Source organism: Gasterosteus aculeatus, chromosome 9, assembly GCF_964276395.1.
Source record: "Gasterosteus aculeatus chromosome 9, fGasAcu3.hap1.1, whole genome shotgun sequence".
NCBI classification, from domain to species: Eukaryota; Metazoa; Chordata; class Actinopteri; order Perciformes; family Gasterosteidae; genus Gasterosteus; species Gasterosteus aculeatus.
The window spans coordinates 1,095,906-1,111,930 of NC_135696.1; the positions used below are offsets into that span (position 1 = coordinate 1,095,906).

The 16,025-nt window shown below is 45.5% G+C and overlaps 1 protein-coding gene across 1 annotated transcript; it reads left to right on the plus strand.

The window, feature by feature from the left end:
- The first annotated feature begins 11,560 nt into the window (after positions 1-11,560).
- Positions 11,561-15,677, plus strand: LOC120825636 (transcription factor SOX-10). Its single transcript, XM_040187359.2, has 4 exons — positions 11,561-11,692; positions 12,043-12,685; positions 13,032-13,303; positions 13,446-15,677. Exons 2-4 carry the CDS (start codon positions 12,246-12,248, stop codon positions 14,228-14,230), a joined length of 1,497 nt encoding a protein of 498 aa, XP_040043293.2. The 5' UTR covers positions 11,561-11,692; positions 12,043-12,245; the 3' UTR covers positions 14,231-15,677.
- The last annotated feature ends 348 nt before the right edge of the window (positions 15,678-16,025 follow it).

The window sequence follows — 16,025 nt, forward strand, 5'->3', positions numbered from 1 at the left end:
AAACTCATTCCACGGTTTACAATACACACATAAACTGGGCGCACAGGGATTAAAGCTACAATTATTTTGGAGGAATAAGAGGGAGAAGCAGTCATCATATGAGCACCAGCAGGAGGCGCTGAAGTCCGCCCAGCTGCAAAGAGGCGGAGGACAGAGGTTCTGGCCGTAGAAGCAGCTCCCTCGTGTGGTCTGAGAGCGATTACACAGAGAGTAACAACGTGTGACCACTGGTCTCTGTGCGTTTCTTGTTTTTGCTTTTTTTTTTTTAACCCTGTACCAAAGTCAGCATGTTTAAAATATCACTCACTCAAATTAAACAATTCTTCTGGACACTTTTCGTACTTTTGAACAGTGCGTCCCAACCTACGGGTCGAGACCTCTTAAAGGATCCAAAATATACTGTCTACGACTGGAATGGGGAAAAGAACATTTGGTTTCCTTCTTCATGATGAAGGAAAACATTTTCCAGTTGTTCATCATGTTGCGGCTGCTTCAGAGGGTGAACTGTATCGTGCAACCAGCGACAAAAGGACCTGCTTTGTTTTGAGGGGAATACAAATTTGAAACCAACCCCAGACAATATAAAAGCATCATTTCCACAACGGGTTACTGAATTGGGTTGAATAAAATAGGTTATCTTAAGTAAAGATGAACTTGAATACAGTATTTAGGCAGACAGAACAAAAGGAGGCCGAGATCCAGACCAGAGGCCGGCGTCTTTGGGACCGTGTGCTGCTGAGAGGTGACGGTCTAAACGTGTTCTCATTAACACGACTGACAATAAGGGCGATGTCGCGCTTTAACCCCCACCCCCCCGTGGTTTTCTTTTGCTGTCTTGCGTCTTTACAACCCCTAATAAGACCGAACCAGGTGACAACTTTATGGCTCTGCGCGTTCCCTAAACAGTTGGAGGAGATGCTCCCTTTTCCTCGATGAATGCAGATGTTGTCTCCTGGCCACTCTGACCCGTCACATCCCATCCCGTCGGTCGGCCCATCTCCCTGCTGTCACCCCCCTCCTTCGCTCACTGGCGGTTTTCTGATGCTGGTTAATTAACCGCACCGCCCCCCCCCCCCCCCCTGTCATCAGCGTCCGTGAGGCAGAGCAGCTGGGCGACCTCTGCGACCTCTGTTAAGACTTCTAATGGCCCACTTGGATCTTTCTTAATAAGGTGGTGTGTGTTCATCCTCTTGTAGGTTAAGTGTGTGCGCGGGCTCTCGTGTGCGTGACACCCTGTAGATCCGCGGTGGCCTCGGGGCTGCGCGGCCAGAGCTGGTGACCGTGTGTGTGTTGTGCGCTCGGCAGGGGACAGTATTTAGGCACCGGGAGCCGTGGAGCCGTGGAGCCGTGGAGGGGGATCTCTGGTTCCATAATGAGCTGTTGTGTGTTGTGGAGCTGTGAAGCAGGGCACAGAGGGGCATTGTGTGCTGCTCGACACTGCTCAGCTCAGCGGAGGAGGCCCAACAGACCCGGGCTGGGAAGCACCACAGGGAAAACATCTTCTGGATACTCTTGTCTGTCTGCCTGTCCGTCTTTTGACGTCGGCACGGTCACATTTCAACAGCAGAATAATTCAATCAGAATAGCAAATTAAACACAACATTCCTGGCTTGAGTCTAGTCTTGGTTTGCTGCAATTTCTCCATGGTGTGATGAACATTTACTCTAATAACTAAAATATACTTCATGACCTCAGTATTTACATTTAATGCCTCTTTGTACTCATTATTTGATAACTTTAGTTCAATTTCAGATTCAGGTAAATAATCAAAAAATCAATTAGCTGCCACTTTAAAGTGATGCATATGTTAATTTATCATTGATTATTATCATAATATTATCAGTAATGCAGTGTGGGATTGTGCAAAATGAATTGACAATTTGAGGTATTTATCTATATTAATACTTTTGTACTATTCCTTCCGGGTGTCCCTTTCTGCCGCAGTCAAACCGTGGTTAATGTTGTGCATCTAAAGGAAGACACTACACAACAAAACCACTTTGCTAGGTTCAGAAAAGACATCATTGTTGGGTTTGAAATAAGTGTGTTGACTAAGTAAAACACAAACAACCTGGAAAACAGGTTGCAAACATCATTAACGCGACTTCAAAATAACAATGACAGCGGCGTAAAAATGTGTGTTTCAGTGTTGAGCATTCAGAACGCTTCAGCGCTGTAACCTTTGGATCCGTACACCACTTGATTATTATAAAGTACTTTTATCATAATAATAACAGCAGTAAATGTAAAAAGTTAAACCTTTTAAAAACACATTCAGTCCTGCTTTGTTATTTGGAGACCCGGTGTCAGAGGGACACCGTTTTGGAATATATTTTTGACATTTTTTATGATTTTCAGTCTTGTATGTTGCATGTTTACTAGTGGCGCAGTATCTGATTTTTGGCCACATGGCAAAATCCACTGCTACATTTTCAATATTGATTTTAAAATTGCAGTTGTTGTTTTTTTATAAGTGCTATTAAAGGTCAAGTTTATCCTCAAAATATACCTTTATTGCCAAGAAAGAAATGTCTTTCTCCACTTTGCCGTTGATCTTTTTTTTCTTCCGTCTTTGTCTCAGGCTGATGCAGCAAAGACAACAATAGACCTTTTATAGCAGTATGCAAGGCGGCAATAATCCTCATTTGAAACCTTTCACATTTAATCACAACATTTCCGTTTTTCCGTTTTGCACAAAATGGAGTTTTCTGTACGTCGGATTAACGCACTCTTCCCTCTTGTGAATACGTCTGTCTGCTCACCGGCCTCAACGTATGAGTCCGAACACCTGTCTGTGTGAACAGCCCGTCTCACCCTCTACAGGTAAAATATACACTCATCTATTATTGACGCACAACAGAGAAATTAGGCTACACTTATGCATTCATGTCCAGAGGAAACACTCCACAAAATAAAACCTAAGTAAGGTCACAGATCAGCATATGTCTCACTCACTACATCTCATCCATCTTGTGTCTTGTTGCCTTTTATCTCTGTTCCTCGGCGCTGACAACAACAGAGCCTTTCATGTGGTCATCCTTTCCTCTTGAGCCCTCAGGCCTTCGCCCTCTTTCTCTTTCGTTCACACAGACTAATTAAATGTTCCAAGAAGAACTCATTATTGGGAAGGCTGCGCTACTTTCTCTGTCTCTCTGTCTTTGTCTCTCTCTCTTTGTCTGTAACACACGTAGAAAACATCTTGTAAACTTCATACATGAGTTATAGCCCTCGATTGAAAATGTTAAAATCAAGAAACAGATGCTTTGTGTTCATAAAATACATCCCTTTATTTATGGTTTTAGATTGTTGAGTCAGACAAAAACGATGCCTTAAGGTATGTCGCGTCAGAGTTAATCCCATGCAAACAGTCCACAGGTGAGAATGAAATGTTAAATATTAACAGTGTTGCAGTAAATCACTTGTTCCGGTAGATGCTTAATGCTTTTCAAACCAGAAGTCTCCAAGTGCTTTACAGGGAGAAGAAATTAGAAAGATGTACAAAAAAAGAAAAGGTAACATTTGGGGAGGATTGGGGAGGATTGGGAGGATTGGGGTTACAGCCCACGATACCAATGTTATGAAATGAAGAGAAAGACAACAAAGTAAACGAAAAAGATTCCATAGTCCCCCAAAGTTAGCCAGAAATATTGTTGGAAAAACGTAGCACCCAAACCTCCATCTCCCCCCTCAGGGGAAGACTGTTCCCATCGGTTGCACTCATTGAGCTCTGTTAGCTCCGTTAGCTAATTTAGCGCTGTTAGCTCTGTTAGCTAATTTAGCTCTGTTAGCTCTGTTAGCGCTGTTAGCAGCGAGCCGGCGGCTCAGTCGTCACGTTGAGAGGCATAATAAATACTCTCAAACGTATATTTGTACCTCAATGCGTTGAAGGTTGCGGCTTCGTCTAAACTGTGACGCTTTACACAGCAAAACGTTGATTCAACTGTTACAGCGTCAATTGTACGAAAGTGTCATTATACAGCCTCAAGGACTTTTTAACTCTACATACAGTGTATTTATTTTTTATCAAACACTGATCAGATTCATTTGCGACACTGTACAGCAGTGTTACACTCTACATACAGTGTATTTAACACTGAGCAGATTTATTTTTTACACTTTTTCCGGGTTAAATTGTTAACATTTTGTTGAGTGTTGATTTAACACTGACAAGATTGGGACAATATAAACACCATCTTAGAATTAAAATTGAATCTGAAATCAGGCGTCCCTCTCGCCTCAGTTGTGGACGGCGGCGTCTCAATACACGCTTGTTTCATTCATTCATTCATCCATTCATTTCCACTAGGTTAAGCTTATGCACCACTCACTTAGGGGGGGGGGGGGGGGGGGGGCTCTAACCGACAACTGACTAAGTAAGTAAGTAAGTAAGTGACAAACAGCTCATGTGACCAGTGGTTCACGTGACTAAAGGCACCAATGACTCACATGACTAACTCATGTCAACTTTTAGCTCGAGTACTGTGTTTGACCACCACAGCCGCCCCGTCCCAGCCGCCCCGTCCCAGCCGCCCCGTCCCAGCCGCCCCGTGGACGATCGGTTCACTGTCCAGCTGCTCTGAGCATGTGGTAGAAATGCAGGCGGGTTTAATGTGGAGTTAGTTGCGACTTAAAGAACGTTTAGAGCGTCGGTTTGAGACTCAAATGAGCATTGGCGTCAGCGTTGGCAGTGATAATAGGTCTATACAGCTTTTACACCAAAACTTCACCATGTGCACTAAAATAAACAGGCATGGTTGGCGATGCAGCTCCTCAGACTTCTCATTGATCATTTAATCAATCGACTCTTTTGATAATCATCGTGCGCTTGAGCCATTTTTTCAGTGTAAAATCCTCTCCGGTAACAGTTAGTCCAAAGAGAGGCTCTGCTTTCTTTGTCTTATATTATTGTAGACTAAATCTATTTGGGTTTTGGACTATTGCTCAAATAAAACCCAGTTGAAGATGTCATCTTGGACTTGTGAGGTGTTGATGGGCATCGGTATCACCATCCGAATCAAGAATAGTTTCAGCAGATCGATGGATCAGCGGTTAGTTGCAGCCCGCAGTGCGATGCCACATAATTCATAGATGAAGCTGTCTGCAGTTTCTCATGAGTTGGACTGATCTAAGAGCCAGGAGTTCACCCGGGTTCATTAGGTCCAGCTGGTTACTTGACTACTGTTTACTTCACTTCATTCTAAGATTTCAAAGAGAAAAAGTCACACAAAGACTCTCGCAATCGAGACGAAGAGTTATTAGGAAATGTACAATAATCAGGTTACAACGTGTTAAACAACACAATCTCATTTCACAAAGCTACATATGTCCAAAGTGACACATTTGTTATGTGAATTAGACGGAAATGCAACGTTCTTGCAATCAAGACAAAGGACATTTCCTACGTTGGAGGAATTCTATGTGTGACTAACAGCCGGAATATATGCATGACTAAACGGCGTGCTGGCACGTATGACTGAGGGGCAAAACCGTCATAGAATCTAGATGTGAAAGCCGCCATTGTGCACTTCGCCATCATCGCCGTCTTCATCATCGCCATCACACCCTGAGTCTCGACATCCTCCATGCAGGGAGCGCGTTAGAGACCCGCATGTCTATTACTGATTTTTATGCTATTTTTTTGGTTCCTTCATCTCTCTCTCCTTCATCAGCACCACAAATCGCTCCCTCGTCTCTCTCGGTTCCATGTTTTGTTTTGCTCAGTCTCTCCCTCCTTCTCGCAGTCGAGGCAAAGAGATGCGGACACAGCGAGCTGATGAACAATAGGCCATTCATGATGCCCCGCGATGCAATGATGATCCTGCTCTGCCCTCCACCCCCCCCACCCCCCAACCCCCACCCTGCACCAGCCTCCACAGCTGCACAGGAATGTGGTCCAACAAGTTACCCGCTCCGTCGCCACCACCACCACCTCACCAGTGCTGCCGCCGTTGCAACCGAAGCCCCTCTTCTCCCAAATAAAAAAAGCCAGAGACGGCAAGAAACTATAGTGGGGGGGTGGGTGGTGGTGGTGGTGGTAGGGGGGGGGGGGCTCTGCAGACGCAGCACAAAGAGAGGATTCATGGTCGGTCACATACACTCCCAGAGGAAGAAGAAAAAAGAGGGGCACCCATTTAAGTGTGGTGCAGCTGCACTAATTTAGTGGGTGAAAATGGGAAGAAAAAAGAAAAGGAGTGACAGGGGTCAGATAGCAGAATCATTTTTTATTCATCGCCATGGATGCGTGTCGCAGCATCATCATCGCTCGGCTTGAAAACACCTGCAGCCCTCAGTGTGATGCACATTTGCCAGAATCTCCTCCGAGCATGATACAATAATAAAAGCATGATTCTGAGCCACTCAACGGGTCCCCAAACCTCTCATCCCCAAGTCCCCAACACAACGTTCCTTCACTGTTCCTTCTGAAGACCCAGGATGACACGCGGCCATCCCCGACGGCTCCGGACACACAAGTCCTCTCAGGCGGCCACAGCGATGTCGTCTCCCGTACCGAGGAAATCTCGTGAAATCACAGCACAGGTCTCGGTCATCAGCTGGAGGAGAGCTTCTCTTCATCACATGCACCGGACGATGTGAAAGTCTAAATATTTCAGCCACATGAGGTTCGGTATTATTGATAGTCTCATTGCAAAGCCGGAATTCCCCCTGGGAAAAACACAACACTAACATTAACCGTTTTTGTTTTTTTTGTATTTCAAAAAACTCCTGAGAGGAAAGGGCCTTCGTAGAGTGCAGTGTCGAAGTACTGCATTTATCAAAGTATCATAAAAGCGCTTCGTCGACCGACATACTTCACACCTCGGGAATGACGGGGACATTTTGTGATGAAAACTGGGAGCCCCGGAGAGAAGGAAGGGAACATGGTCCAGCTCCAATCCTCGCCATTTCTGACTTGCGATTTCAGACCCGTCATTGGGAACAACTGATGGCATTCATTTCAGGCCAAAAATGTGCCTATTGACATGGAATGAATGCTTTCCACCAATTATACATCAGTTTAATGCAGAATGTGACCCAGCATGTGAATATTTGACCGCTGTGCACGCTTGTCTTATCTGACGCCCTCTCACACACACACACGCGCGCACACACACATGCACGCACACACAGAAACACACACACACTCACACACACTCACTATCTGTGTCTCGCCTTTTTTTTTCTCCATCCATCGTCAGATTTCAGGAATTTCCCCTGGGGGATGTTCAAGTATTAAGGCCACAGCAAAAAAAAAAAGAAGAAAAGGGCGTTTCCCTTCCGCCTCCACTCCCTTTGTCCTTCCATCCAACCTGACCGCTTCATTCTTTCCATCTGAAACGATATTAAAAACATTCGGCCTTGAACTCAACCCTCCCAAACGGATCACACGTGAAAAGAGGAAAAAAAACAAACAGCCGTGACTAAGGTGCACCTGAAAGGCTGACTCTTTGACCCCCCCTCGGCTGATCATGAGACCTCCTCCCATCCTCTCCCCCACGCAGCCGCAGGAAACGGGCTTCTTGTGACCCAGTGGTTGACTCAGCCATGGCGAGGCCCATTACAGCAGTCACATGGCAGGTTAGCGCGGAGACTCATGCGACCATGTGAGCTCTATTTTCTAACAAGTTACAGCTGCCCTCGAGGGCCCAGAATATTCTCACACAGGACGTACCAGCAGCCTGCGTCCTAAGCAAGCAAAACATCGGAAGTGAATCAGCTTCAAGACACAAACAAGGGGAGAGTTACTTTTTGGGATAGTTGTTTCATTTCTATTAATAGTATTGGTTTTGTCTTCAATGACAGCGAAGGTACAAGATCTTGTTCAAAGCTCAAACACCTGTCTGAATGTCAAGATGTCTCACGCAAGCCTATGGTTTTCAACTTGGAATGTGGAGGTTATTGACGTGATCACACAAATACAATAGATAATTATGCCTCTATATTCAATCACTGCTGACATCATGTCAACAGGCACAGCGGGTTGGACTGAAATTCGTTTTACTCATTTCATTTTAATTCAAATTTATATTTTTCCATCAAAAACTCAATTTATTTTATTTGAAATGTCCAATTCCAATGAAAAATTAGAACGGGTTATTTGTTAAAAAGAGAAAACAAAATATTCCAGAGCATGTGAGAATTAGAAACAGAGCTCAGCTGAGTTATGGCCCGATGTTTTAATGGCTCAACAAAAAGGCCTGCAGGCTAATGAAATGCCAAAAATAATTACAAGACCACAGAACTTATTTATCAAAATGAGCATCTTCAGAAATGAGTCACGGTTCGTCTTTACCCGTCGTCCCGTCGGGACGAGAAAAATAAGACGCGATGGTGAGAATCAACCACGATACATTAGAAATGCAAATCAAAAGTCTCTTGCCTCTTGTTTCATTCGTTAGAGAGAAAATAATAAATGTTACCGCAAAAAATAACATTTCATTTAAATTGTAATGGATTGAATTTTATCAAACGACGGTCATCTCAGTTAGACACTATTTAGGCGGCGCTGTTTTTTTCTGTTTGTTCAATTAAAATCGATTTAGTAGGTGTCAGCGAAATGATTGTCATCATTAATAACATCATTAATAACATCATTAATAACATCATTAATAACATCATTAATAACATCATTAATAACATCATTAATAACACCCATACATAACGTAAAACAAATATTCTATGGTCCTATTTTTAAGTCATTTACGGCATTGCTGTGAATTTAATCAAAAATAAAGATTTTAGGAGGTTTGTTGAGTATTTCGACTTAGAATCAAACATTACAACATTTAATGTATCGAGAAAAAATGTTCTGGATTCTAACTTTTTAATCACGTTTTATCACAAAAGCGTTCTTTAATTTCCGACATTACAAAGCCAGGCCATGTAGAACCCTGTAATAATTAAGTAGTAAAACATTAGGGGTTTTACAGCTACAATGCAATAATCCGCGAGAGGAATAAAGGCAAATTTAGTTTACAGCAAATGATAAAATAATAATAAAGTCAGTGGAAGGTCACTAAACAAACATCGCCCGATGATAGAAGTTATGAAAAAGTTGACGAAAATGCTCTTTTACACGTGAGAATGTTACAAGGAACATTTCTCTTTAACTCCATCTATGTTTCAGAATTAGTTTTTTCAGTAAAGACTCCCCGGAGGGTCTGGGGGGGGGGGGGCGCTGCACTAACTAAACACTCCGTTAAACCGCAGCTTCCTTCGGCCCTCCGATGCGTCGGAGCAGCGAAGGGGCCGCAGATCGATACGCACGCTCTTAAACACTTCTCTGCAATTAAAAAACACACACAACACCCCCCCCCCCCCCAAACAAGGAAAGCCTCCTCCTATGGACCAGTACGGACACTCTTCACGAGCCTCGGAAGGCCTCATGTGCAGGATCCCAGTGGTGCCGGTCGGGCCGGCGGGGTGCAACCACGGAGGTGTCCCCCCCAAACAAGCACCCCCCCTCCCTCCCCACACCCCACCCACCCCACCCCCATTTTCCCCTATCCCTCCACCATCGCACCCCGCCACTTCCCTCCTCCTCCTCCACCACCAACACCACCATCATCCCAAAAGCACAAGCCCCCTACCATCAGCAACCTCCGAGGCGGAGATCCAGGTGCAGCAAACGCGCAACGAGAGGCGCAAACAAAGCAAAAAGCGGCAGGGAGATCCGCGCGGCCCGTCTGCTTTTTCTGTGTGCGCGACTGGTGTCTATGCTCGGACATAAGGGGAGAAAGACGCACACATCGCTCTCTGTTATCAATTTTTTCCATGTTTCGCAGCACAACACTGCTTTTTGTTCCCCCCATTTTTTCTTCTTCTGCATTTACGAGGGGTAATGGATAGAGGCTTGGGCGTTTGATCACATGGCTGCTATTCACCTGAGATGCAGACAAAGGGAGCAAAGAGAGCGCGGAGAGAGAGAGAGAGAGAAAACCGAGAGGTCAAGCTCTATATGAGAGGCAACGGACACACTGGGGGTTATTGTTGCATTCATTTGGTGTGAGCGTGCCCGTGCGTGTGCGTGTGCGTGCGCGTCCGGGTGCGCATCAGATGTTGCTTAAGTCGATTCCTCTCCTTCCCATCAGGCCACGATTTAACGGTGCAAATCATGGCCCGCATGCAAACAACGTTTTTCTCCACCACCGTCCTGGTTTACGTACGAAAACAGGAAGACAATGACGTCATTTCATTTCTGTTGAAAAAATATGGATCTTAGTTATTTTTATTTTTAGAAATTTTGTATACACGCGTTTCAGCTTAATTACACTTTATTTATTTATATTAATTAATTAATTATCTTTAAACGTTAAACTGGTGATTTACACTGAGGACAAACAAAAAGTGGCATGTTTAAGCATGCCATTGTTTTGCCATTTGACTTATTGGAACCATCACACCATTTCCTTCTCACCTAAAATCGGTCCCGACACGTGCCACTCTTATTTTTATGTGTGTGACATCATCCCAGTGGGCGTGATTGGACGTCAAATAGAGATTTTGTTTGCCGTGTGTTCGATTTTTAGTAAAGATCTAACTATTAAAAACACTATTTTAAGAAAGCCAGTTTGTCACTGGTTCCTTGTTAACATGTTGGCGTCGTCCTCTTTAGTTTGGATGACTGATTTGGACGTAATCAGGAAAAGCGATGCAAAGTTTAACAGAACTTTATCATTTATACATGTTCGATGATATTTTACAGTAAAGATTGGTAGTTCACATTTATCCGAGGATGTAGAAGATCTCCATTTATTTTCAAAAACATTATTGAAACATTTCACATGTTTGTGAGTTTTGTTTTGTTTTGCCAGGAAGTAACTTAATGTCCCAATCATATTGATTGTAACAATAATACGTATGTAATGACATTAATTCACGCTAATCCTCATGCTAATTAATCTTGTTTGCATGCCAGACGTGTACACGTTTGGTTACTACTTTACTGTAAGATTCTAATATTTATAATAGAATATTTCATATCACTTTAGCGGATAAAGAATATTGATGCTGTAATAATTATTAGTACTCTTTTATGAGACCATTGAAAACTAACCCCCCAAAGACCATTCCTAAATATCTAACAATGTATTTACTACATCCATACATTTATGCTTAGCTGATTGGCTCTTCATTATTTATTTAGTTTTATGAAGATCGAAAACTAAAATGGGTAAACTCAGAGCTGAATTGAAGTTTAAAGTTTTTTTTTCCCTTCTTTTTTGAGGAACGTGACCACAGGAGGCAATAACTCTACTCATGATTGTTTACTTGTTTGATACGACGTGTCAACACGTCCAACAAAGCTGGCCTTCTCCTGCGTCTAAATGGGCGCACTGTGGAGCCATTTAAACCACTCCGATGTAAAAATCTCACCTCTTCCCTGTTGGAAATGCGGCAATGACGGACAGAAGGGCATTAACGGGGCTTTCCTCCCGGCCAATCGGAGAGCGGCGGGTTAATTAAAGGGCCAATCGGAGCGCGGCGCGGCGGCCCGGAGGGGGCGGGGCCGCCTGTGTCCTGGAATGCTGCCTCTTTGGGAATGTTTTCCACTTTCAATCACTTTTTTTTTTCTCTCCCAGTCCTCCTCACAAGGCGCTCTTTAAGCCCCGGTGTTGCCACACAGAGCAGCCATTCATCGGCTCTACAGTCAGCCACACACACTCCTATGTCGAACCACTGGACATCTAAATTGGTAAGTTATGTAATTTTTTTTAAAAACATTATATTTATATGATATAGAGGATATTTTATATCAGTATAGGCTGCGTGCCAGTTGTATTATTTCTTTTTGGAGGAGGTGTGACGTTAATTAGACTTCGTAAAAAATACATTTTTCTGGATGCGGTTCGTCAAAATGACATTATTATTATTATCCGGCTACTAATATTCACTAGATGTTTGCTATATAACCTGTTTCGCTAAAGTGAGCTCAACCGGCGCTTGATTGATTTGTGACCTGTATTATTATATTTTTCCCCATTTGTCGACTTCCTTACAACTGATTTGTTTCTGTTATACTTGACGTGTTTGTTTGTTTGTTAGGTGTGACCGCTTTTGCCCGGACGGAAGAATCGGACACTTTCACGCAGCAGAATGGCTTTACCCGAGAAGAGTCAGCAATAAGTGGCCCTGTCCAAGACCCCAGAACATCCTCTACAATTAAGACGAATCAACCGCGCAGAATAGTTTGGAACGTCGTTTTACATAACGTTTAATATTAATATTAATAAATAAATCAATAAAAAATGTCCGGCGAGGAGCACAGCCTGTCCGAGGCGGAACTGAGCCCCGGGGGGTCGGACGACGGTCACTCCCTGTCACCGACTCGCCCGGGAGCGCCGACCCGCCAGGGCTCACCTCTCAGCGGGCCGCCGCAGCAGCTGACCTCGCTCTGCGTCGCGGACGGCGGCGAGGAGGACGCAGGCGACGCGGTCAAGTCGGAGATGGAAGACGACCGCTTCCCGATCGGCATCCGGGAGGCGGTCAGCCAGGTGCTGGACGGATACGACTGGACACTCGTGCCGATGCCGGTGCGCGTCAACAACGGAAACAAAGCCAAGCCCCACGTCAAGAGGCCCATGAACGCCTTCATGGTGTGGGCGCAGGCGGCGAGGAGGAAACTGGCCGACCAGTACCCCCACCTGCACAACGCGGAGCTCAGCAAGACCCTGGGCAAACTGTGGAGGTGCGTGTGAGCGGCTGGTTGCGCCGCAGGGGGACAGGGTCGAGGATGAGTGGGGGAATAGATGCTGGAGTCAAATTCTGAACTCCAGCTGGTGGTTGTAAACAAAGGAGACATAGACACAGAAATAGGTATTTTTGTTGTTGTTGTTGTGTGCCCTTGATATAATGAATTTAATGTAGCCAGATGGGGAGTTGTACCCACATTATCCTGTGCACGTGAGGGCGACACTACTACCGTCATTTCTGTGCACGCTCTCCTATTAATTCAGATTGGCCTGTGAGACTAAAATTGCTGTTTGTAAAAATCCCCCCCCCCCCCCCCCCCCCCTCTCTCTTCCTCCCCCCAGGCTGCTGAACGAGGGTGACAAGAGACCATTCATCGAGGAGGCGGAGAGGCTGAGGAAGCAGCACAAGAAGGACTACCCGGAGTACAAGTACCAGCCCCGGAGACGTAAAAACGGCAAACTGGCGACTGCTAGTGAGTCCGACAGCCAGGGGGAAGGGGAGGCCAGCCACTCCCAGTCCCACTACAAGACCCTACACCTGGAGCACAATGGCGGGGCTGGGTCTCCCCTGGGAGACCTGCACCACCACCACCATCACCACCACCATCCTGCAGGTACGGAGACACAATCATCCTCATTTGCATGCGCAAATTTGGAAAATTGAAAAAGATGTTGATCAAAATGAGTAAGTAAATCAAGGAGACAAATCTTTGTTGTACCTGACCAAGTGGGTCCCTTCTCCTCTCCTCTCCATAGGTCAGGGTCACAGCCCACCCACGCCCCCCACCACCCCAAAGACAGAACTCCAGTCTGGGAAGCTGTCAGATGCAAAGAGGGAGGGGGCAGCAGGAGCAGTCGGAGGGTCAGCTGGGCCCAGGGGAGGCCTCGGGGTGGGAGTTGAGGGGGCCTCTGGTGGCCCGTCCTCGTCGGGCGCCAAACCCCACATCGACTTCGGCACAATGGACATCGGCGAGATCAGCCACGAGGTGATGTCCAACATCGAGCCGTTCGACGTGAACGAGTTCGACCAGTACCTTCCTCCGAACGGCCACCCGCAGAGCCTAGGCGGGGGCCCCACGGCCGGCTCCTCGGCCTCCTCCTACGCCTACGCCCTAGCCGCCGCTAGTGGCCACTCGGCATGGCTCTCCAAGCAGCAGCCGCCTCAGGCCTCCCCGGCTTCCTCCGACCCCTCCAAGGCGCAGATCAAGAGCGAGTCTGCTGCCGGGGGCCACTACGCCGAGGCCTCGTCCTCGCCCTCCTCAGGCGCCCACGTCACCTACACCCCGCTCAGCCTCCCTCACTACGGCTCCGCATTCCCCTCGCTGGCCTCCAGGGCTCAGTTTGAGTACGGAGAGCACCAGGCCCCCGGGGCGTACTACACCCACTCCGGCCAGGCCCCGGGGCTGTACTCAGCCTTCTCCTACATGGGCCCTACACAGAGGCCTCTGTACACTACCATAGGAGACCCCTCCAGCGTGGCCCCCTCTCATAGCCCCACGCACTGGGAGCAGCCTGTTTACACCACCCTCACGAGACCTTGAGGGAGACCGGCCGAGCAGAGGGAAATATGGGAAGTGTGCGAGTGGATCCGTGCGTCTGTGTGCAAATATGTGAGCGTGTGATCGTGTGTGCGCGCCCGTGCCATATTGATGTTACATTAGAGGTTTTTACTTTCTGTCTCCCCCCCCCCCCCCCCCCCTCCGCTAATATAATGCAAGAAGCATCCACGGGGCCAATTAGAATTTTCAAAGAAGAAAATAAAGAGCCACCGACTCATACGATATAAAGTGTGAGTCATGGGTCGACTGCCAATCACAAATGAAAATAGGCCATAACAAACGTGTGCCAACGTAAATTTTATAAGTTGGAATGTACAGTCATTTTGTATACAAGACGAGTGCGACACTGGGCGGATGTTGCATTGATGAGTGACTCTGATTTGACCCAGAAACGACGGGTTTAGATGGACATAATCAGAATTTATTAACCAAACTAAAGCAGATGTTTTTTTCTATGTTGATGTTTTTGTGTTATTTTATATGAGTAGTAAGTTTATTGTCGTTGTTGATATTTTAGGGTGTAACGTTATTGTGACTGATTTGATAATTACACTAATACATCTTCACCACTGCTTTGGGAAAAGCATGTTTTTGTTTTCAACAAGTTTCCCTGGAGTTTTGTTTTCTTCTTGTGGCCAGAAAAGGATAGATGCAACCTTTTTCTATGTACATAGCACACTCTGTGTTTCTATCCTTTTTATTGCATTGACTTCACTGAACTGAACAATTAAGCATTAAAGGGGAAATAGGAAAAAGAGAGGGAAAGAGATGTGTTTCTGCTTAACGCTCAGTCTTGGACACTTACCTCAACTCTGTTTATTTTGTGCCAATAGCAAAGGAGATCTGCGACACTGGATACCTGTGCTAATAATGCTGAGGGTGCTCAAGGTCTCAGAGCAGTGCTTCTTTTTGCTTTTCAAGTGCAACATTTTTGCTGATTTACATCAGATTTGTCCAATAATTGAGTTCAAATCTATAAGTGCAAAGTCTCGACCAAATCTTTTCAGATAATTGGGCGGCTTTGGGTCCTACTTAAGGATTAGAATCACATGTACGAGCGCTCTGCACTGCATGTAGGCCAAAAGCATGTTTTCGTCTTGACACTTTTTTTCTTTTCCCCATTTTGAGCCCAAACAGCCTTGTTCCTCTTCAGCAATGTGAACACTGGTCATTACCACAGGCTTCCCCTCTGTACGTGACGCATGGTTTTCATCACTATACTGACTGTCTCACCATGTAGTCATTCTTTTTCATGTCAGTAATAATGTGTTGTGTTTCACCCCTTTGCTTCTTCCATTTTCTATAATTCTGGGTAGTTTTGTAAAGTGTTTGCTATACATTCACGTGAGTATTTTTGCTTCCATACGAGAAAAGCAATGTCGAGATTTTATTGCTGTCATCTATTAAATCAATTTATTTATAAAAAAAATAATCCCGTGTAAGCGTGTTATTTCAGTGGTTTGGAGGTAACACATGGAGCAGTGAGCAAGCGGGGAAAAGAAAAAATAATTAACAGCACACAGCTGACGTGTGAACTGTAATAACAACGCAATCACAACCCTACCAAAGTGTGTTTGTGTGTGCGGGAGGCTAAAATTGACTACTAATTCCCCACATTTAATCGGCTGGGGACTGCGTGTTACTGAGAAACACAAAGAGAGCCATTCACCCAGGGAGAGGGACAGCAGGAGAGAGCGAGAGAGAAGGGGTGGGTGTAAAGAGCCAGAGGCAAGGCCAACTTCAGCTCAGAAAACCAGCGCACACTTGGACTTTTGTA

Bases quoted from the DNA above. Each gene is read 5' to 3' on its own strand.
- LOC120825636 (XM_040187359.2), top strand. From the start codon at position 12,246: ATGTCCGGCGAGGAGCACAGCCTGTCCGAGGCGGAACTGAGCCCCGGG. The intron at 12,686-13,031 runs GTGCGTGTGAGC...TCCTCCCCCCAG, and splicing joins ACCCTGGGCAAACTGTGGAG to GCTGCTGAACGAGGGTGACA. The intron at 13,304-13,445 runs GTACGGAGACAC...TCCTCTCCATAG, and splicing joins TCACCACCACCATCCTGCAG to GTCAGGGTCACAGCCCACCC.